This window comes from Euphorbia lathyris, chromosome 5 (assembly GCF_963576675.1).
Source record: "Euphorbia lathyris chromosome 5, ddEupLath1.1, whole genome shotgun sequence".
Taxonomy (NCBI): domain Eukaryota; kingdom Viridiplantae; phylum Streptophyta; class Magnoliopsida; order Malpighiales; family Euphorbiaceae; genus Euphorbia; species Euphorbia lathyris.
The window spans coordinates 64004459-64028551 of NC_088914.1; the positions used below are offsets into that span (position 1 = coordinate 64004459).

Genomic DNA, 24093 nt, shown 5'->3' on the forward strand with positions numbered 1-24093 from the left:
CACTGACTTTAGACATCCAAGCGGGATTGCCGATTTCCGACCCCTTCTCTAACTACTTTTCCGTTTTATCGCACTATATAATGAAGAAATTAAGATAGTGTGGAAAAGAAAAATAAATGTTTTATTATCATTTAGCGAAGTTCATGGGGTCATCTCAATGGGTTTAGAAACAACACGTTTCTCTGGATCATCATAGCGTACTTCCACATATCCACTCAGAGGAAGGTCTTTTCGTAATGGATGACCCTCGAAACTGTAATCTGTTAATATATGACGTAGATCAGAATGAATGATGGAAGAAACACCAAACATATCCCAAACTTCTCGCTTCCACCAATAGGTGATTTTATCATTTTAATTTTAATATAGTCTTTAAAAACAGCGACTAAAGAGTTAATAAACAAAAATTTAGAGACTAAATAATATAAATAAAAAGTTAGAGATTAATAAATTCTTTATAGGGATAAGGTACCAATACATACCAATTTAGGTATTGATAACGGAACGAGACACGTCATTGATATTAATCCGTAAGTTCTGTCAATTGTATGTGGAGGGAGAAATCAGAACTTAACGGAGTAATAGGAATAACATGTCTAATCCATTACCGATAATTAAATTGATACCTTTTTTAAACGTTAAACCTATATTTATGCTATTTTGTATGTAAAATCTTAATTGATATTTCGCCAAAAATCATACACCTATTTTGTACCTTATCCATTCTTTATATAATAAAAATGTTAATAAGTCGTGTTTATCTCTATAAATCATTCTATATTATTAAATGAATATAACAAAAGTGTTAATCAATGAGAATTATTTATATCGTGCTATTCATGTAAATCGTGTTAAAATTTAACAGCAAAAATGTTAATAAATCGTGTTACTACATCGGAATTTAACAGCCCTAAATACATTAAGATTAAAAAAAACAGTAAGGATGTTACAATAGGCGAACCCGGTCCAAGCCCGTGCGAGCCTCAACGGACTGAGTTTGGATCCTCAAGGCCTCCTGGAAAGCAGATTGGGCCTCCTCTTTCATTCCTTTCCATTCGTAGCACTGCCCCAATGCACTAAATGCTCTTTCCCTATCTCCACTCAGTTTCACAGCCTCTTTCAAGTCTTCTATTGCCGAGTCAACTCGCCGTTTCCGATTCACTGCCATCTTCAACTCTGCCCTCTTCACCAGCGCATCTCCACGTTCTCTATCCTCCAGAGATTTCACTCTAGGCGAAGACAGAGCTAAATCCAGGGCTTTCAGGGCCGATCCCTTGTGATCGAGGAAATCTAGGGCTAGTGCCTTGAGGATGAAAGGGGCGGAGTCTCTCGGGGAAAGAGAGATTGCCGATTCTGCTTCGACGAGTGCGTTTTTGGCTAGGATTTGAGATTGAGTTTGAGATTTCTTTTGTGTGGATTTGGCTCGGGATAGGAAGTGAGTCCCTTGAATGAAGTGACGGTTGGATTGGAGATTGGTTCTGTTCTTGCTTCGGATTTTGTTAAGGGCTTGTTTGGGGAAATATTGTATGGCTACGAATATAGCTAATGCTAAAATGAGAATTGCACCTTGTACTGCCAGATCTGTGATTGCCATATTAGAAGTTTGGTGGTGTTGTGGAATCTCGACGGCCGGCCGATAGAAGTTGTTAATAAAACCCAGTAAGGGCGTGTTTGGTGAGTGAATAAATGAGTAGTTCACTGGACCAGGCTGGGTTTGCTAGGCGTTTGAGGTTAGATACTCATTAGGGCCGGGCTAAAATATCAGGTGAGAGAGAATGATTGCAATAAACTAGTGTAGGGGAAGGTCACAAATCTTAGACAATATCCTAGGAAAGAAGGTTACGGGTCCACGAAGGCTCCCTCACAATGAGCACATCGTTTAATTTACCTTAATAAAATCATAAACGTTTTTCGATATTTTTTTAACAAAGTTAATTACGTAATATCTAATTACACAGTTCAACACCATGTGATATAATAAAGAAATTTAACCATAAATTAAGTAAATAATGATTGTCAATTAAAATTTTAATCATAGATTAACCTAGTTAAATTTTTTTAATATGACAGATGGCACTGACGTGATGTTGAGATGCCACATGAGCAATTTCAGCGAAAAAATGATCGAAAAACGTCCAAAGTGACTCTATTGAGACAAAAACAAACTTAAATGATTTTATTTCGATAAATTAAACTTTTCTAACCTTTTTAAGATATTGTTCAAACTTTGGTGACACCCGTACTAATTACCCCATAGTTGAAGTTACAAATTTTATTGATTGGAATTTCCATAATTACTCCGATAAATACTTTCTCAGTAATACATCCCATGAACACTACTAACCTCGCAAGAAACATTATGAGTCTATTTGGTTCAGCTGTTAGTTAATAGTTGTTGCGGTTGCTGTTAGCTGTTTGCAGTTGCAGTAAGCTGTTAGTTGTTGTTGTTAGCTGTTTAATTACTAGTGTTTGGTAAAATTATATTGAACTGTCTAAAATGGACATGTTTTAAATTAATCAACGATGAAATTATAAAAGGAAAAATGTGAAAAAATGCTCATAACATTTACAACTAAATATAGATATTTTATTTTTGTAATTTAATAATAAAATTGTAAATTAATATTTATAAATTCGGCAAAATATTTGAATTTTTTTTGTCCAACTCGTACAAAAGAAAATATATATATTTTTTATTTTCTTAAAAAATAATTTCACGTCTAATTATATGTTTGTGATATGTTACTAACGATGATAAAATTGAGCACATGTTAAGTGTAGATGACAATATTCATGACCAAGAAGACTAATAAATTATTTCTCAAATTGACCCAACTTGTCAATGTTAGAGGAAAAATTGCTTTTGGCCGCCAACATTAGGGGTATAATTGTACCATTTTAGACGTTAAGGGAAAAATAGTTCCTAGCTATAAATATTAGGGGTATTTTTGCACCTTATCCTATTATAAAATAAAAAATGTATTACACAAATTAATAAAAATAATCTATATAAAAAATAAAAAATTTATCGAACGCAACAAAACCTTGTTCTTTTGGTAATTATGTTGTAGAAATATAAATAATGTTAAAGAATAAACATATTTTGTGGAAATAAAAAAGATAATTTTGTCAATAACAAATAACTACAAACAGCTGTTTACCAAATAGGAGCTTTTCGTGAAACGCTCTAAAACGCTGCGGTTTCCAGAGAAAATGCTAAACGCTGCGGTTATATAAACCTAACCAAACGCTATATTTCCTGCGGTTTGGAATGAAACATTAAACATTCATCCGAAAAGCTAAAACAAACACCCTCTATGTCTCATTATTTTTTTTTTTTTTTTGGTAAGTGGGGAAGGCTCATGGCCCCATGAAACAGAAAAAAACAGTTAGGAAGCGGAAACTAAGAACGAATAACTCTGCTTAGAGTCTAACCTCGATAATCATCAGAGAGGATATCCTGGAGGCCTACAGGAGGGAACATCATACACATGATGATCCAGAGCACTAGAACCTGCGAAATTCGTCAGCCAGTCAGCAGCACGATTTCTTTCTCTGTAAGTATGAACAAAAATAACCGTCCACGTCAAATACAACAGTAACTAGAACCTGTATCGTTATTTTAATTGATTGGATGTATTATTTTCCGTAACTACAACAGTAATATTGACTTAGATTATGAGTTTGATTGGTGACTGTTGGTCCAAGTCAAATATTACTACAAATGGCAATGGGTGTGATATCCGCAAATACTGTCAATTAAATTCTTGTCTGTTTATTTTTAAATTACCGGTACATGTTCTATTATTTTGATGTATATACTTTTTGAATCTCATACTCGTCATATTAACAAATACTCTTATCAGATAATAATAGCACATAAAATAAAAAAATTACAAATCTAAAAAACATAAATTTAATAAAAAAATTAAATTTAAACATTCTAAATCACTCTAATTATAAAAAAATTAGATATTATATTTTGAATAATTTACAAAGTCTGTCTTTTTAATTGCTCCAAATTACTCTCTTTTAGAATAAATAGCCACTATAACAATTTTTAAATGAATACCTGCATTTGTAATATGCAAAAAGCATAGATCATTGTAAACTTTTAAACCACAATAATTGTCATTGCAAATAATCAAACCATAAGGTTTATTTTTATACTTCCTAAAATTTATATGTGTAAATACATGACGGGTACTAGGTACCCTTGAGGATAATTTCATACACATCCTATACTCACCCCCTTAATCTCAAATCTGTCTTATACCCTTTAATATATGGTTCAAATAATTTCATTAAAATCGGGTAATATAGAATATCCAAAAAACCTGTACTTGTTGTCATCCGTAACATTAGTGAACGTGAGTATATAGTTGGTCTGGTCGAAGAAAGCAATGGTTTATAGCTTGTCAGTCCAATTTAGTGAAAATGTGGTATGTAATTTGAATAAAGGGAGTTGCATGAAGATATTGGAGTTGTTTATTTGAATATGGTAGTAGTAGTGGTAACAAATAGTCAAAAGTACCATTGGATAGAGTGGCAATTTAGCTTTTAAGGCTCCCCAGGACAATATTTATGACCTCAACTCTCAAAACATGCGGAGGAATTTTATGCGATTTTGTTGCACCCATTTTCAAATTGTAGGCGCAGCTGCTGCTTTTAGGCCTCCTTTTTAGTTAATCCACAAACTTTGTTCACACACCATATATCACTTTCAAGACTTTATTTTGTTTTGGCAAAAAAAAAAAAAAAAGATCACAAACTATTTTTGTTCAGCTAATCCTTTTAATCTTTTATTTCAACATATTAAACATCAATTAAATACCTAATACAATTAAAAAATATTAATCGTTTCATTGTTTGAAATTTATAATTTGAAATAAAAAATTTGCAATTTTGCTATAGTATACTACACATATAAGAAAACTGATTTGGATCACATTAATAATTTAATTTCAAACACAGATTAAATGTATGGAAGAAAAATTATTATCTCAAATTACATGTCCCTTATTATAATTAAGTAAATAATTAAGTGAGGACTTTTTTATTTTTTGAGAAATCGTAATATATAGAAGTTTGTTAATTGAGTTTTATGTTTAAAATTAATTTTTCTAGTCGTTAGAAATTTAATGTGATATATCATACACTGGTAATATTAAAATAAAGGACAAGAGAATGACTACACTAAAATCAAAATCAGAGTGATTAAAGAGTTAATTATTCTTTTTCCTTTCGTCTTATGTTTTTCAAATTGGATTTGCTTTAATATTCAGAACTTCATATTGGGCAAGTGAATTAAACTAGTCCATGTCCTATGATTGCCACATAATGGTGATTTTTCTCTATGAGTGTGTACCCTAAACATTTGAGCAGTTGTTTTCATTGTTTTTTTTTAGATATGGAAAATAGAAACTCCCGAAAACTAATATGAAACATTTTGAGGCATGTTTTTGTAATTATGAAAAATATGAAACTCATTTCGAGTCGGTCTCTCATCTTTCATTTTAGTATTTTAAGTTTATGATATATAAAATTACATTCTTTAATCACTGGAAAATTTAAACTTTCTATTTGACACAAAGTCTCAAGCTTACTTCTATTTAAAAAACTTACCACTTATCTTTCCTATAAATTGTCGAATCTTGAGCGAGCTTGAAACTTTGAACCTTCATCTTCAAAATTGTTACGTATCAGCGTAAAGGAAAACATTTTAAGGACTAACTGCGTTACTGGTCCTAGTTTTTATAGTAAACACTATTATGTTAATTACGATTCTGTTATTGTTGCATTTTCCTAAAAGATGTATCAGCTAGATAGTTAGAATTATGCTATTTTGGATTGTACTGTGAGTGGTCCAGCTATAGGAATCAGAACTATCCATGTATGGTTCTGACCTCAGTCCTATATTAAGAGTCATGCTTGTATCAACAAGGTATCCGAATATTAATGAAGATTTTGTTCTTTTTTTCTCCCAACTTCTCTTCTTTCTCTTATAATTCTATCTCTCTTTCTTCTTCTCTCTAAGTATAATTCCTAATTATCAGAACTCTAAGTTCTGAAATTGGTACCAGAACGTTCCTCCTCCCAATGGATGGTCAGTAACATCGTCCGAAGAACTAAAGCAGATACAAAGAGACACATGGAAGGTCCAGAGCAACAAATGAGGGCGGTCACCATCCAGATGAGGGAACAAGAAAAAGATATGACGATGCAACTTGAATCAATCAAAGCCTTGTTCCAGGATGTGTAGTCTGCAAGCAAGAGATTGATTCCATTATTCAAGAACAGAGTCAGTTCAGGAAGGGTCAACTTACTTCCATTTTTTAACTTATCCCTCGTTGTTCGAAATGTCTAAGGGTCGTCACAAGGGATATCTCCCTTAGGCGGAGCTCATTCTAACAAGGGCATTCTCTGGTCTCCCAACTCAAACATTGAAAGTAACACCAGAGCACCGATAATATTCAACAAGATGTGCCGCGTTGTGAACTGTCAGCATTTGAAGGTGGGGAGGTGGAATCTTGGATATGAAAATGTTACAAATATTTCTAGATATTTGAAGTTGTAGAGGAAAATAAACTAGATTTGATGGGTATCTACCTACAAGGAAGGGCTAATAAGTGGTTTAAAAACTGGATTAAGGTTCACCCTATAGCAACTTGGAAGGAGTTCATGAAGGAGATCATGAAGAGGTTCCAAGAAATTGAAACCACAAACGTAGTAGAACAGATGAATCAACTGCAACAGACCTCTATTGTGACAGAATATCATGACCTATTTGAAGCATTAAAGATAAAAATGGAAGAAATCCATCCAACTATTCCTGAATCATTCTACCTTTCCTGTTTTATTTCTAGATTAAAACTAGAATTGCGCTCAAAAGTAAAAATCCATAAACCCATTAATATCTATATAGACATAAAAAATGACAATCTTCAAGAACAGTATGTCAAAGACATTATTGAAGCATCCAAACCCAAATAATCATACAAACCATCTATCCAGACCACTGCAAATAAGGTTTGGAATCCTACACCTATTTCCACTTATAATCCAAACACAAGCACAACTTCTGCTGTCATACCTAAACCACCTAACCCAAAACTTTCCTTACTAGTCTTACCCTACAAGAAAACCCCAGAAGCCTATTGGAAATATGGACAGAAGTACTTTTCAGACCATCAATGCACTAGAAAAAAAGCTTCATCTATTGAATACAGAGGAGGAAGGAGGACATGAAGGGGAAATGGATGAAGTAGGGGAAGCTAGTGGAATTGAGGAAGAAGTGCAGGAAGGCACATAACCCATTTCCTTATGAGTCAATGCCTTAGATAGAGGAGTCACTTTTAATATACTTAGGTTGAAGGGTATAGTGAACAAAAGGACCATCATGATCCTCATTGATAGCAGGAGCACACCTAGCTTCGTGGATCAGAAGGTGGCAATGAAGGCTAAACTACATCCGTTGCAAGTTAAACCTGCAGCTGTAGCTATTTTAGATAGAAGACAACCCATTGTAAGTACGAAATCCGATGAGTTCATTTGGTCTATGCATAATTTAAGATTCCAATTTCATGTGAAGGTTTTAGATCTAGGGGATTATGACCTCATATTGGGTTCAGACTGGATGAAAACCCATACACTAGTCACCTTTGAGTTTGAGTTTATTAAACCAATAATACAAAGGGATAATAAGTCCTTAGAGTGTAGGGAATGAATGAAGGCCCTAAACTTAAGGCCATGTCCTTCAAAAGTGTCAATCACATAGTTTCTAAGGGTTGGAAAAGGGTGACTGCTAGGTTATTTTTAATGTCAGTAGCTGAAGTTCCACCAGACCTTGAACTAACCAAATACATACCACAAGTATCACCTACATTTCGACCACTTATCAACAATTACTATACACTCTTCCTACTACCCACCATCTTACCTCCAACAAGGTCCCAAGACAATGTTATTCCACTAAAAAATGCCATATACCGTATCAATCTGAGACCCTAAAGACACTCACACCGTTGGAAGAATGAAATTGAGAGGTTAGTAGTTGAAATGTTGACTAATGGTGTGATTCAGCCTGACACTAGCCCTTATGCATCCCCTGTATTATTAATTAAGAAAGAAAGGACTTAGAGATTTTATGAAGACTATAGAGAGCTAAATAAAGAAGCTGTTAAGAACAAGTTCCCTATTCCAGTTATTCAGAAACTTATTGACGAATTGAGGGGGTAGAGTGTTTTCTAAAATTAACCTCTTGGCTGGCTATCACCAAATAAAAATGAAGCCTACAAACATACCTAAAACAACCTTTAGAACATATACATGACACTGTGAGTTCCTTGTGATGCCATTTGGCCTCACAAAGGCCCATGCCACCTTCTAATTACTAATGAATACCACCTTTAAGCCTTATTTAAGGAAATTCGTTCTATTTTTCTTTGATGACATACTAATATACAGTTCCTCTACTTAAGAGCATTCGATTCATTTAGAATTAGTATTTCAATTATTTTCATGTAATCAATAATTTGCTAAGGCATCCAAATGTGAGTTTGGCATGTCATCAGTATCCTATTTGAGACATATAATTTCTGCAGTTGGGGTGGAAACTGACCTAGAAAAGATTGCAGCTATGCAACAATATCCCAATCCTAACAATTTGAAAGGGTTGTGGGGATTCCTGGGCCTAACTAGCTATTATAGGAGATTCATATAAGGCTATGGCATCATAAGCAAACCACTTACTGATCTTTTAAAAAAGGATAGTTTTCAGTGGTATTCGGAAGCTCAAATTGCCTTTGACAAACTTAAAGTAATTATGATTCAAGACCTAGTCCTTTCTTCACCTGATTTTGAGCAACCATTCACACTTGAATGTGATGTAATTGGTATGAGGATAGAGGAATTTCTTATGCAGCAAGGGAAGCGCATATGCTATCTATCTAAGGCTCTGAGTCCTAGAAACGGAAGACTTTTTACTTATAAGAGAGAACTCTTAGCCATCTTACAAGCTTTCTCTACGTGGAGGCACTACCTAAAGAGCTATCCTTTCATCATTAAAATAGATTATGAAAGTATCAAACATCTTTTAGAACAAAAGCTACACACCTATCTTCAACACAAAGGGATTTCTAAGCTTTTGGGACTAGATTACACGATACAATACAAAAAGAAAGTGAAAATAAAGCCACAAAGTCCCTTTTTAGACAACAAGAATTGGGGGATAATGGCATTGATAGCCTACAAGCTCTCTCTATGGTGGTCCCAATCTGGATGGAGGATATATATCTCTCCCATCATCAAGATGAATTAGCTTCTAAATTGACGGTACAATAAAAAAACTCAATCTCCTTATTCTTATACCAACAGTTTGATTTGGTACCATTCCAGGTTATACATTGGCATGACCACTAACCTAAGGGGTAAAATCATAGGAGTTTGCCATAATTCCTTTATGGGAGGCCACTTAGACATCAAGGGAACTCTGTCCAAACTGCAACAACATTTTTATTGGCCAAATTTATCACAATCAGTAGCAACTTAGATTTTTCAGTGCGACACTTGATAGAGGTGTAAGAAAGATCACCCTGCTTATCATGGGCTCTTACAACCTTTTCCCATATGTAATTATGCTTGGAAAGACATTGTTATAGATAGGGCTGGGCACAGTTCGGTCCAAGTCGAGGATTCATGAATCTCCAGTATTGGATTGAAATTCGGAGATTAATAAAAGGAAATTTCCAGGATTGGATTGAAAGAATAAATCTCCAGAATTGAATTGCCCCAAAATTTCAGTCCGGTCCAGTTCTGGGATTCGGAGATTCAGTTCCGGTCCAATCCAATATAATTTTTCGGTGATTCGCATAAATATCTAATAGTTTAAGTCCTAAAAAATAAATTAAAAATTTAATTTACAAGATAATAAAATATAAAATTTTATTATCTTACCTAACTTGAAATAAATGATATTTTTTTAGGAAGTAAACAACATTCATTAAAAGTTACAGTAGACAACAAGGATATAAAAAAAACCCACAAAATCAAAGTATTAAAAGTTACGGTAGACAACAAGGCTAAAAAAGCCCACAAAATCAAAGTTACAAAATAACAAATCTATAAAAACAAACAAACCTTTAATTCAAAAAAGACAATAGTTCATTAGCAAAATCTCTTTAATCATCATCCCAATTTGTAATTGAATCTTCTTAACACAACAAGTTCCTTGTTTTCCAAAGCAAAGGTAGTAAAAGCCAAATAAGTTCCGAGTTTGCTCACGAGCTTTCGAGCCGAGCTTTGGTCTACTCAAGCTCTGCTCGTTTACAAACCGAGCTTGAAAATCGTGCTCACAAATGGCTCGTTTATAAATCGAGCCGAACTTTTATCGAGTCGAACGCCGAGCTGCTCATGAGCGGCTCTGCTCGCTTACAGCCCTAAGACTAGATTGTATTCGGTCCTCCTTGTCTTGATTCATTAACAACAAAAACATAGCTTTCATATGAAGAGACTGATTGACACATAAAAAGACCCACATTCTTACTAATCTGTTTGCTAATTGAGCTTTGAACACTTCAATTATATATATTAAGCAGAGTAAGAGAAGCACGAGATTCTATTGTGTAAAATGTTTAAAAATTTTAATATTTAAAACTTCTAATATTTGTTACTTAATTAAATGGTTAACAAGAAGTAGAATTGGTTCAGATGGTTAAGGTGATTGACAATGTTCCATTTGGTTAGGTGTTCAATTCTCTATGTCTACATTTTTAGGTAAATATTTTTTATTTCATTTTATAAACGGGAATTAATCGGGTTAATTTTTATGACTATATAATAATGTTATACCTTATTAATAAATTATAAATTTATATTATTGTAATTAGTTTACCAAACCTTACAAAATATATAACTATATATTATATAATATTTCTCTTTATATAAAGTTAATATATGAAATATAAATTTATTATTGCTAAACTTTCGGTCATTTCAGTTCGGTCCAATCCAATCCAATCCAATCCGGTTATCGGTCCGGTTCTGGATAAATTTCGGTCCAGTTCTTTGACGGAAAGTCAACGGTCCAATCCAGTTTGGTTCTCCAAAAAAAGTCAATGGTCCGGTCCAATTTCGGAGTTTTTTCCTCGGATATTCGGTCCGGTCCAGTATCTCCAGGATCCACGCCCAGCCCTAGTTATAGATTTCATTGAAAGGCTTTCTAATCTTCGGGTTTTGACACAATACTGGTGGTAGTAGACAGATCTATAAGGGTAGACACTTCATTAGTATCACTCATCCTGTTTTATTGGTATTGTGGCCCATGTATTTCTAGATAATCTCTTTAAACTCTATGGAATGCTATGATCTATTGTCTCAGATAGAGATATGATTTTCACTAGGGTATTTTGGAAAGAATTGCTCAAGTTACTAGGCATTGAGTTGTTGTCCAACAGCACTTATCACCCGCTAATAGATGGTCAGTCTGAAAAGTTCAATCAATGTTTAGAGAACTATTTGCACAATATATGTTTTTTGTTCTGAAATAGTGGTCTAAGTGGTTGAGTCTAGCGGAATATTGGTATAATTTCACCTACCAAAGGGCTATCAAAATGTCTTATTTTCAAGTTCTGTATGGAGTCGTTTGTAGCTCCCCATCCTACCTTCTCAAACTTCTAATGTGGTTGTTGTTGCAGACCTACTCCAACAGATAGAGACCATGAATACCTCTCTAAAAGAATGTCTTACTTCTGCTCATAACAGAATGAAACAGAACACAGACCCAAAGAGAATAGATAGAGAATTCGAGGTTGGAGATTGGGTATTCTTAAAACTTCAACCTCACAGATAGGTCTCTCTAGCACCGCGCAAATTTGTGAAAATGGCCACTAAATACTGTAGGCCCTTAAAGTGTTAGCTCGAATTGGAAAGGTCTTCTACCACTTGGAATTACCTCCAACTTGTCGTATTCATAATGTATTCCATATTTCACTGTTGAATAGAGGCCCAATGCATCTTCCACACCCTTTACTACACTTTCCCATGTTTCTGTCGGTGAATTTATTATTTAGCTAGCTAAGGTGATCAACACATGGATTGTTATCATCGTAGGACAAGCAGTACCTTAATTACTTATTCAATGGGAAGGACCGCCATCGATTAATGCCACTTGGGAAGCCGAGACTATGGTTGCAACCCCTTCCTAGATTTTTATCATTCTTAGGGGAAAAGAATGCAGTGAAGGAACGAGTATTGTTGTGTTTCCTTAAAAGTTGTATCAACTAAGTAGTTAGAATTATGCTATTTTATATTTTAGTGTGAGTGGTCCAGTTATAAGAATCACAACTGTCCTTGTACGGTTCTCACCTTAGTCCTATATTAGGAATCATGCTTGTATCATCAAGCTATCCTGAAATTAATGAAGATTTTATCCTCTTCTTTTCTCAACTTCTCTTTTCTCTCTTTAATTCTATCTCTCTTTCTTCTTCTCTTTTCTAATAAGGACGTATATTCTCTCTTTTGTTTATCATTAATGATGGGATTCTCAAGTCCGAATTGATAATCAACTTTTTTAAGGGATAAAGTATAAAAATACTCCTAATGTTCACACTCGGGAGCAATTTTACCTCTAACGTCTAAAATGATGCAATTTTACCTCTAAAGTTGGCAGCTAAAAGCAATTTTACCCCTCACGTTGGCAAGTTGGATCAATTTCAGATATTATTATAAAATACATATATTTTATTTCTTATTTTATACTAATTGCATATCAATTGGTTCTAAAAAAATTCATATTTTTTTATGATTTAATAATAGAATTGGAGATTAATATTTATAAATTTGGCAAAATATTTATTTTTTTTTTCCAACTCATACAAAAAGACTGTATATTTATTTATTTTGTTTTTAGTTTTTTTTCCACATCTAATCATATGTTTGTGATATGCTACTAATGGGTGATAAATTGATGCACATGTGAAGTTAGATGGCAAGATTTGTGACCCAGAAGACCGTTTGATGAATTATTTATCAAATTGATCCAATTTGCCTTTGCCAACGTTAGGGGTAAAATTGCTCTTGACTACCAACGTTAAAGTAAAATTGCACCATTTTAGACGTTAGGAGTAAAATTACCCCCGGTTGTAAACGTTAGGGGTATTTTTGTACATTTTTTAAATGATTGAAGTTCTTCATTTTTCTTCTTCGTTCATGACAACTTATGATTTAGTGATGCATACAATGAGAATTTTGTTTTAGAATTTTAATTTGAAGGGTTATGTTTTAGAATTTTAATTTAAAGGAAATGACATGCATAATGCCAAATGTGTGCTTGTAAATAAAGTATGTCAGAATGGGTGAGTTTAAATTCAATATATTTATGCAACAAAAAAAAAAAAGTTTAATTACTTTATATAATATAATATGTATTTTATTATTATTGGTATGTTTAATATATTCTTAAATATTTATAATTATATTTCTATATTTTTAATATTTACATTTCCCAATATTTCTGTTTCCTATGTTTTAGAAATTCTCTTTAGCTGTTTACAATATAGTTAACCTTTGCCTTGGGCGAGGAATTTCTGTGAAATGATAGTGAAAGGAGAAAAGGCTTGTTTGATTTCTCCATTTATGTACAAGAAAAGGACAATATAGACAAACTTGAAACAAAAACTAATGAAGCAGATCATCAAACATCCATCACAAGTTGCATATGCCGATTAAGGTCATCCATGTAGCTTGAACATGTATAATCTTGCATCTCACACGCATCCAATATCATTGTTCTTCCTGCTTTTGAACTCTGCCTCAACTCTGAAGGTAATTCTGCTCCCTTCAATAGCTTCACAACCTGTACCATTTTTCCATTCATTACTTCCTCAATTTAAATATGTCCCGTTAGCCTCTGAATTTGCTTAAAGCGACATGATTAAACAAGTTCAGGGGCAGTAAGTTCCGGGAGCCAATTGGTTGATGTATTGAGCTAAAAAAGAAAAATTTCATACCCCATCCATATGAGGACGCATTGAGGGTAAGTGTTGGATGCAAACTGAAGCTGTCAACAATGCTCGTTTCAATTCAACAGGATCATATAGACCCTGTAATCTTGGATCAACTAAAGCTTCTGGATTATTTTCGTCCAGCAATGGTTTTGCCTATGAAATTACCAAATTCTTATGTGTGTCTGCAGAGAAATTGATAGTACATGAGTATGAACATAGATGAAGAAAATCAATCTTACCCACATCACAAGGTTTTGTCTACTGTTATCAACTGCGCGACGTCCTGTTACGATCTCCAGTAACAAAACCCCATAAGCAAACACATCAGTTTTCTCATTCACTATTCCATGCATAAAGTATTCTGGAGCCAAATATCTGAAAATGAAAATTTCAAGCTGTTCCATAAGTCAGTCCTGATATGAAACATAAGTCTGAAAAGCAGAAATGTGAGTCTAACCCGAATGTGCCTTCAATGGGAAACACAATGTGCTGAAGCCAATTCTCAGGAAGCCACTTAGCTAATCCAAAATCTGTGATCTGCAAGTGATTGACCAAAGATTCAGAGTGGAACACAACTCAAATATATGAATGATGAGTGTGGACTCACCTGAGCTTCATAATCTTGTGTGAGTAATATGTTAGAGGCTTTGATGTCTCTATGGATAACTCGTCTTTGGCAATCGAGATGAAGATACCGTAATCCTTCTGCTACTCCTACAGCTACTTTAAACCTTTTATTCCACTCCATACAATCTCCTCCTCCTAAAAGTTCAATAAAACTAGTAAATAAAATGTTGTACTTGCATAAATAGAGTGAAGAGTAAAAGTGGAATAAGGATAATATATAGAGCACCATGGAGAGAAGAAGCGAGGCTGCCATTAGGTAAATATTCAAGGACGAGATGCAAACCACCATCAATGCTGAAACCAAGAAGTTTAGCAGCATTGTGATGATTTATATGGGCAATAATCCCAAGTTCTGATAAGAAATCACCAACTTTCTCCTCTTCTTCCTTTTCTGCCTTTATTATCTTCTTCACTGCTACTACTTGACCATCACATAACTCCCCTTTGTACACTTGCGCATGTCCTCCTTCCCCAATCAAGTTGGCTATTTCAACATTTCATGCATAATTATCAAATTACAGCAAAAGGTCAGTTTAGAAAAACAGAAACCTTTCAAGCTATTTCATTTATGGATGATTAATTTGGTGCTACTAAGGAAAGGATTGATATATTTAAAGTGCTCAGAACTCAAATTGACTTGGGGTAATTTTTGTGTATCACAAAAAATCCGCTAAAGCAACACAACAACCGCAAACATCAAACAGTAGATATGAACTCTAACCTCTAGCCAAACATACAAATTATTTATTTGATAAAAAGTATTTAACTGCCTGGTCTTTCATGGCAGATTCAATGGGTCAATCACTTACCTAATTCTCTTAAAATATAATTAGTCAAGAAATTCTCCGCCCAAAGTAGGTTTTAATGGATGGCGGCATTGTATTGGTAGGGTTTGGCTTTTTTCCACCCCCAAATTAATTTCAAAATTTTCGGTTGCCATTTTAATTATACAAAACCCTAAACTATGACAGTGACCTCCATGATCAAATTTTGCTTTTCAACTGCATATTATCAATTCAATGATATAGGATTAAATCATTCGATTATTTCAACCAAAATTATTTTAAATCATTCAAAAGTTAATTATACACAATCATCTCTTTTAACATATTTGTAATCATTATATGACAGAATATAAAACAAAATAATTGCAAAAGACAAGCTGACCTGAACTGAAATTATCAGTGGCCGCCTCAAGTTCTGAAATATCAAAATTTCTCCAGGAAGGTTTAGTGAAAGGAATGCCTTCCCAATCAATGATTACATCGGTGGGATGTTCGACTCTGTTCAATTTCCTTTTCAAAGTCTTTTTACTCATAAGATCATAATTGGAAAGCAGAGGAATCACCGAAAATCTCCTGACTGATTTCTTCTTCAAAACATCAAACATGGATTTCCATTGGGACGCGTTGGGGTCTGCTTTTGGATCGGAGACTAACTTATCCGTAAAACACGTAGAATCCGTAGAAGCGGAAGAATCAGGGCTGCTAATAGTACCAGTTATGGTGGTGGTAGCGCCGCTGACACTGCCATTATCGGAATCCGTACCTGAAATAGGAATCTCTAATACACATCTGGGCGATGGATTCTCCTCTTTCTTTTCCGCTTCATTCACCGTTTCCATTTCTGCGTTCTCCCTGGTTTCTCCTTCTATTGAATTCAACAAATGAGAAACAAAATGAGAGGAATGAAGGAAATTAACAAAGAGGAAAGCATGAATTATGGATTACCTTGTAAATCCATAGGTTCTGGGTTTTAGAAAAGTTAAATAGGGAATGAAATCCTTTTCCTGAGAAGGGGAAAAAGGAATCCAAAACCCAGAAAGAGGAAACCTAAGAATAAATGTATCTACATAGTTTAAAAAGAGGGAGAAAGGGACAAGGATAAAGAGAGGAAAGAAACTTAATATGGTTAGGAAATGGTTATTCTTGGATTGGAGAGAGCAAGCTTGAAGATGACTGATTTCTAATTGTACACTTGTGCTATATTTATACGCTTTTCTGTTAATCATCTATTTTATTAGTTTAATTTTTAAAAATACGAACAAAGAATGTGTAATATGAAAAATCAAGGCCGTTGGAGTTGGAAAAGCTCGGTATTTTTGGCGCAACTAACGCTTCAAAACTGTAAATGAAGGGACAGATCACATAAATAAACATAATTTTGCATTATTATTTTTCACATAATTATTTAGTTATTACCATTACTATAATATTAATATTAATATTGCCATAGCGTATGGAATCCTTTGGACCTTGACGTATATTTTGGATTTTTTTTTATTTTAGGGAAAATAATAATAACGACAAAATTGAAGCTTTTTATGAGTAATATTTTTACTTTTTATATTAAAAGTAACTTTTTTATTTTTGTAAGCAAAGATACCGAAAATCAGAGTACAAAGTTTGGACACAAAATTCAGGAGAACTATAATCTTCTCCGAAAATTCTTATAAAGAAAGGCTTGTTCGAGTTAAAGTATGAGTCTCGTCATTCATAGAAAAACATCATTAAAAGAATCACGAATAGTCTTACATTCATCAACAATGATCCTATAAGCAGAACCGAAACTAATTTGCTTGAGGTCATTTACCACAATCAACGCACCAGACTCTACTCTAACATCATCCAACCTTTTAACCAGTCCAGTACTTTCCTAATACTAAGAGTTTCCTCTCTCTTGACAAAAACTTTTCAGGTTTCCTGCAAAAACACTGTAAAATGTCTCGTATAAATCTCGTAAAACTACCCCAATACCAATAAAGCCCGCTCCAAGAACAATTGAAGTATCCACATTCAATTTTACCTCTAACTTTTATAGGTATGAGTAATTTTATCGTCAACGTTTAAAATGGTGCAATTTTGCCCTAAATGTTCGCAGCTAAGAGCAAATTTACCCCTAACATTGACATGTTTGGTCAATTGGAGAAATTATTCATCAAATTGTCTTCTCAACCATGAATCTTGTAATCTACACTTCACATGTGCGTCATTTTATTACTCATTAGTAACAGATGACAAATATATGATTAAAAGTGAATTTTTACAAAAAAAAAATTAAAAAATATATTGTATTTTGTACGAGTTTGACAAAAAAAATTAAATATTTCACCGAATTTAAAAATATTAATCTCCAATTCTATTATTAAATCACAAAAAAATATGAAATCTTTTTTTAGAATCAATTTACGTGCAATTGGTGCAGAATAAGGAACAAAATATATGTGTTTTATAATAATATCTGAAATTGACCCAATTTACCAATGTCAGGGGTAAAATTGTTTTTTGCTACCAACGTTGGGGTAAAATTACACTATTTTATATGTTAAGGGTAAAATTGCTCCTACTTGTAAACGTTAGGGGTATTTTTTGCATCTTATCCCTAAAAAAAATTAGAGGGCAAGACCAAACCTACAAACCAGCACTTTCCAAGCTACCCGGCTTTAAGCTAACTTGAACATCCTGCCAATTCTTTAGGATCGAAACACACATTTTAATAATACTAGCCGCTTAAACCACCATGTCATTCCATACTGCACCGTTCCGCCTGTACCAAAACCTCAAATCACCGCTACCTAAACACAATATTTTTCAGCATTTAACAAGCCCAAAACATAATTCATCCAAGTTTGGAAAGACTCAACAGGGGCCGCTAAAACATTTAATGATGCACTATTCCACACAGTTACAACATAGAGTAATCATGAAAAATATGAAAAGTAGATTCAGACCTCATTCTGTAGAGCTTACAAATCAGATCAACCTCAACCATATGTGAAATTAAGGCATTCGCTGTAGGGAGATACCCTTGCAGGCATGCCACTGGAGGTTTCACATCTTACTCGAAATCTCGGAACCTTCATACTCCATAACTTCCTCCAAAAATTGGTTTATTGTTGCACACTCTGATTCAGACTCAAATTATAACCACTTTCACTATGTAATTCTCATTATGCTCTCGAACCAAGAACCAACACTTGGTTTCTTCATTAGTAGAAAGAGGAATAGTCGAAATGTTACCTCACTATTAAAAGTCGTACGAATTAAAACCTCATTCCACCTTCTTTGATTTTCATAAAAAAAATACTTACCGGTGTCTACTTCACAACGTTTGAGAGAGAAGATGACAGTATCCCATTGATGCTATTGACAAGCCAGTGGTCGCTATCAATTATAAGGTTTTGACCAGAACATATCCTCCTCCTACAACCCCTTAACAACACTGACTTTGCCTCCCAAATGCTATTCTAAGCATAACCACCATTTGAGCTCCGCAAAGAACTTAAGAAATAAGTATCCCTAAAGTACTTAACCTCGAAAATGCGAGACAAAAGTGAATTTAGATGTATGATAAATCTCCATCTCTGTTTCACTAGCACGACCAAGTTAAAGTTTCTCAACTTTTTAAAACCTATTCCATCATACTCCTTTGGCTCACATAATCTATCCCAACTCATCCAGTGAATTCCTTTAGCGCCATTTTCCCCCCAAAAATTATTAAAAAGTTTTTCCAACTCATCACACAGACCTACAGGTAGAAGGAAAATATTCATGGCATAATTAGAAATGGCTCGTAGAACATATTTAATTAGAATCTCCTTTCCTCCACTTGATAATAATTTCATCTCCCAAGAAGAAATACGATTAATTGCATGATCCTTGATAAATGCAAGGACCTCCTGCTTACTCCTTCCCACCAGTGATGGGAGTCCAAGACATCTCCTCTGGTTTTCAGTTTCTGCAACACCCGGAATATCACATATAGCTTTTTTGTATGCTAGAGTAAAAATTTGACTGAAAAGCACAACTGATTTATTAGAATTGGCCATCTATCTAGACGTGAATTCGTACTCGTTTAACACTTATTGAACCGCCTCACAGTCTTAACCCATAGCTCTAAAGAAGAAGTAACAATCATTTGTGAAGAATAAATGGCTCACTTTAGGGGCTCTTATATCAACCTGACTCCGTTTCCATAAGTTTGTCGCCTCCTTTCTCCTAATGTAAGAACTTAACCCCTCTGCACAAACAATAAAAAAAAATAAGAGGAGAGAGGATCTCCTTGCCTTATTCTCCGTGTTGGAAAGATACGATCAAGAGCCTAGTTATTGACCATAATCTAGTAAGAGATAGAGATAATATAAATTAGTACCAAGTTTATCCATTCCTCATCAAAACCCAACATAGACATCATCGATTCCACAAACTACCATTCTAATTGATTATATGCCTTTGCTCATATAAAATTTCAAAGCAGCAAAACCCTCATCTCCTTGCATTTTTTGCTTCAGAATATTATCAGTTATAAGCCTTCCAGGGGATGAAAGTGCCATGTGACGCATAAACTACATTATTCAACAACGGTTTCAACCTATTTACCATCGCCTTTGCTATAATTCTGTAAACTATATTATAAAGAGATATCAACTGGAAATATGTCATGCTAGTAGGATGCTCGTATTATTCAGATTTTGAGGCATATCACATGTCTAAAAAAATCTCCTACAAATTTGCACCACATCCCCACCAACTATCAACCAAAACGATTGAAAGAAAAAACCGGATCCATCCCATCTGTCACATACGCTTTGTCTGGGTGCATGCTAAACAATGCATCTCTCATTTCATCTATTGTAATATGTTCAAAAAGATAACCATTTTACTCATTTGTAACCTTTGAGTCATACTTTCAAGCACTTGAAAAGAAAAGGAATTACTGGTTTGAAAATATCACTAAAATACTTTACCATCAGCTCCCCCAAATTACCATCCCAATCATGCTAAACACCCTCATTATCTTGCAATGTTTCGATTATATTTCTTCTCTTTCAGTTTGAAGTGTAGGAATGAGTGTGTATTTGCATCTTCTTCTTTAAGCCAATGTAGTTTCGATCGTTGTTTCTAGTAATTCTCCATACTGCTAAGTAAACGAAAATACTCCTCCTATTTAGCTTGAAAGGCTTCCATCCCTCCAATATCTCACCTACTTCTCAGCCCATTGAGTTTTTGCTTTACACTTCTCAACTTCGACTTCATCTGGTTTAAATAACCCTAACCTTAATGGTTCAGCGCAACACTACACTCCTTCAGCTTTCTTTGAATATCAGTTCTCATTAGACCAGAGAAGCCCTAAGACACTCAAGTGCATTATACACCACTTGTCGAGATGGGACCACCATATTTTTCCATAAATGCTTGTTGCGAGCCTGCCAGATACTCCACAAAATCAACATGTCTAGTTACTACCTTCGAAGTAAATGGCACGTCAGAGAAGAAAAAACTAGTAAAGTTTTGTGCAGCCACTTCTCGGGACGTGACCAAATGCAACAACCCCACTTCAGCCAAAACCAGCTTCGAGGCCTCATAATCGATAAATAAAATGCCACTGATCCTCGATATCTTGACTACAGACAACACAATCGCTTGGGATATCAATACCATAAGCATGCAAACTAGTCCAAATAGGAAGACAATTTCAGGCTAGACGCCAATAGGAATAACGAATTTTGTTAGGAACTTTAGTATGCAAAATTTCTGACCAGTCCCATTGGACGTGAAAATGTTCATTTCGCTCGAGAATCTCAGTTGCAATCCAATAAGCACTCTTGACAAAATATATGCTTGAATATGTTTCATTCTAGATTAGCATACCACTTCTACTCCTTCTGTAATAAGTAGCAAAATCTATTGAACATTGTTACAGTAATAATTAGATGTAGTTAGTAGTTGGCATTTAAGGAAGTACTTGGGAATGTAGTAGTCAGGGCCGGTCCTGATAATTTAGGGGCCCTAGGCGAAATAATAAATAAAGGCCTTTTTAATAAAAATATTTTACGTAAAAAAATATATTTAATACATGATAAATAAAAAAAAGTATTTTATTAATAATTATACGATACGTATTATTACGTTCACTAAATACAATTGTTTATCCAAAATAAAAAAGATGTTTCACAATTTCTTTAAATTATGGATTAAACCTCTATTTGCCCCATGTGTTATCCAAAATTTTATCATTTGGTTGATGTGTTATTATTTGTCAAAAATTGTGTCATGCGGCAAAAAATAATTAACAAATCAATTAACTTTTCATTTAAAATGGGTTAAATGTCACTTATGAAATACTTCAACGGGAAAATATTACCAAATTATATGATAAAATTTTGGATACCACAAAAACCAAATATGAGTATAATTCTTTAATTAACCATCAATTTATATTTAAAAAAAAATTCAACTGGGTCTCTTTTGAGATTAAAATATTGATTATTTGAACCCTTTAAAATCTAAATAATTTGTAGAGATTTTTACATGAATATCACAATTGGTTACAAAATTACAATTAAATCATATCATCAAAATTGTCCTTATTTTTCATATATAAGAAATAGTGTATGCTTTTATACTTTAATTTAAAAAATTTAGACCTCAGTTCATAAATCCTAAACTTTAATAAATATATCTTAAACTCTTAATTTATAAACCTTAATCCTTAAACTATATCAAAAATAATGATTTTATTTGTTTGACATAACTTAACTTAAAGTATCATTTTACCTAATTCTAAATGAGTTTTTTGAAAAGTGAATTTGTATAAAAACAGAATTTGGAAAATTCTTTTGATAACTCCATATCTAAATAAATTTAAAAGTGAATTTGTATAAATTTTGGAAAAAGAATTGGATTTGTCCAGCTAATTGGATATCTTAAAAATAATATGCTATAATTAGGAATCGAACACATGGAGCTTAGAATGAGGATTGTACGCCTTACGACTTAGACACTGATTCAATTTTGCACAAGTTATATTTTCACCTTTATAATAACGTACACAACTAATAAAAATTTTGGGCCCCCTTACACCCTTGGACCCTAGGCCGGGGCACTCCTGGCCTAGGCCCAGGGCCAGCCCTGGTAGTAGTTGGGAATTAAATACTAAGCTGTATATAAATACTTGTAATACCTATACAAGAAATCATATTCTCAAATAACCCTTGTGTGGTTACATGGTATTAGAGCCAAGTAGTTTGGCTTGGTAAATTAGTTCTCTGAGTTTGCGTTTCTCAAAACTGGTTAATAGTGGTTAGGGTTGAAGGTCGAAATTTTCAACACCTCCGTTTATCTCACCGCCCCCTCCAACAGACTCTCCTGCCGCCAATCTGTCAAGTAGCGTATCTTCGACAACCAGAAACGCCGCGTGTTGGGCTCACGCGCCACCGCATATTTCGACGTGCCACCCATTCGTCGGCGCATGAGAGCGTGTGTTTGCTCCGTTCGACGTCGTTCTTCTTCTGCCGGTCTTGCCTCTGCATTTCCGGCCCATCTGTGTGGTCAGTTTTCCCTTTGTGGTAATTTCGGTCAGTCCCCTTCTTTGTGATTACTCCGGCTTGTGTTCGGTTAGACCCATAATTCTGATATGGTTTCTCTTTTCAATTGAGGTTGACAAAATTTTGATCCCCTTTGCTCTACTTTATCTTTATTTTTAAATAACAGTAGTGCATTTACTATTCATTAAAATTTTATGGTAATTGTCATATGCTTGGATTAACAATGACTGAGGAAAAGGATAAGAAAGTCATGACTGAAATTATTATTGGTACCACTCGAATTACCGATAGGAAATTGACTGGAGTTAAGGATTACACTCAGTGGAAACGTACTATTACTCGGTATGTTAACAGTGTTGATTTGGGGGACCATTTGATTAATAATCCTCCACCTAGAGATGAGCATGGAAGTAGAAAGAAATGGATGATGGTAGACTAGAAACTTTTTAATCTGATTCAGAATACTTTAGACTCCACTATTGATGACATTGTGACTCATTGTGATACTTTCAAAGAAATGTGGGAATACTTAGAGTCTATGTATGCTAGTAAACAAGACTTGACTCATATTCATAACTTGCTGTCTTTATATTATTGCACCTTCTTTCAGTATTATAATGAATGTAAGCAGATTTGTGAGGAGAAGTGAACTCGATTTCCTATGACAGCCGATGTTAAGAAGATGTTGATCGTATATTTGTTCTTGGATTTCTGGAGGGTCTTAGTCCTGAATTCGAGATAGCACGCAGCCAGATATTGACTAGTGGGACACTTCCCTCCTTTACTGACCTCTATGGTCGACTTCTTCCCGTGTGTAAGGATATTGAAAAGACGTCTGATGTGGTGTCTCAAGAGATAATGGCTTTAGTGAGCAATGCGACGCATGTAGTTCAAAGTGGCCCTCAGAATTTCACTAGTCACTGTATCTCTCAAAATCTTCAGTCATGCCATCATTACGGTAAATAAGGACACATTAAGGAACTGTTGGAAGCTACATGGTCGACCTCAGAGAAATAACCATTGGAAGTTTGCTCACATTGCTGCTGGCGATGGTATCCTCCCGTCCCCTCAATCTTCGTCTTCTACTCCTACTATCACTATTTCTGTTAATGAATACACTCGACTTTAGTAGCTGTC

At 34.3% G+C, this 24093-nt stretch overlaps 2 protein-coding genes across 2 annotated transcripts; both read right to left on the bottom strand.

Moving 5' to 3' along the window:
• Positions 1-836: 836 nt before the first annotated feature.
• Positions 837-1832, bottom strand: LOC136230125 (uncharacterized). Its single transcript, XM_066019063.1, has one exon. It carries the CDS (start codon positions 1592-1594, stop codon positions 947-949), a length of 648 nt encoding a protein of 215 aa, XP_065875135.1. The 5' UTR covers positions 1595-1832; the 3' UTR covers positions 837-946.
• An 11671-nt stretch (positions 1833-13503) lies between these two features.
• LOC136228559 (receptor-like cytosolic serine/threonine-protein kinase RBK1) lies at positions 13504-16652 on the bottom strand. Its single transcript, XM_066016984.1, has 8 exons — positions 16361-16652; positions 15798-16280; positions 14857-15114; positions 14611-14765; positions 14461-14540; positions 14243-14378; positions 14007-14156; positions 13504-13852 (listed from the first exon to the last, which is right to left on the bottom strand). The coding sequence occupies exons 1-8, from the start codon at positions 16371-16373 to the stop codon at positions 13691-13693; spliced, it is 1437 nt and encodes a 478-aa protein (XP_065873056.1). The 5' UTR covers positions 16374-16652; the 3' UTR covers positions 13504-13690.
• Between the last annotated feature and the right edge of the window lie 7441 nt (positions 16653-24093).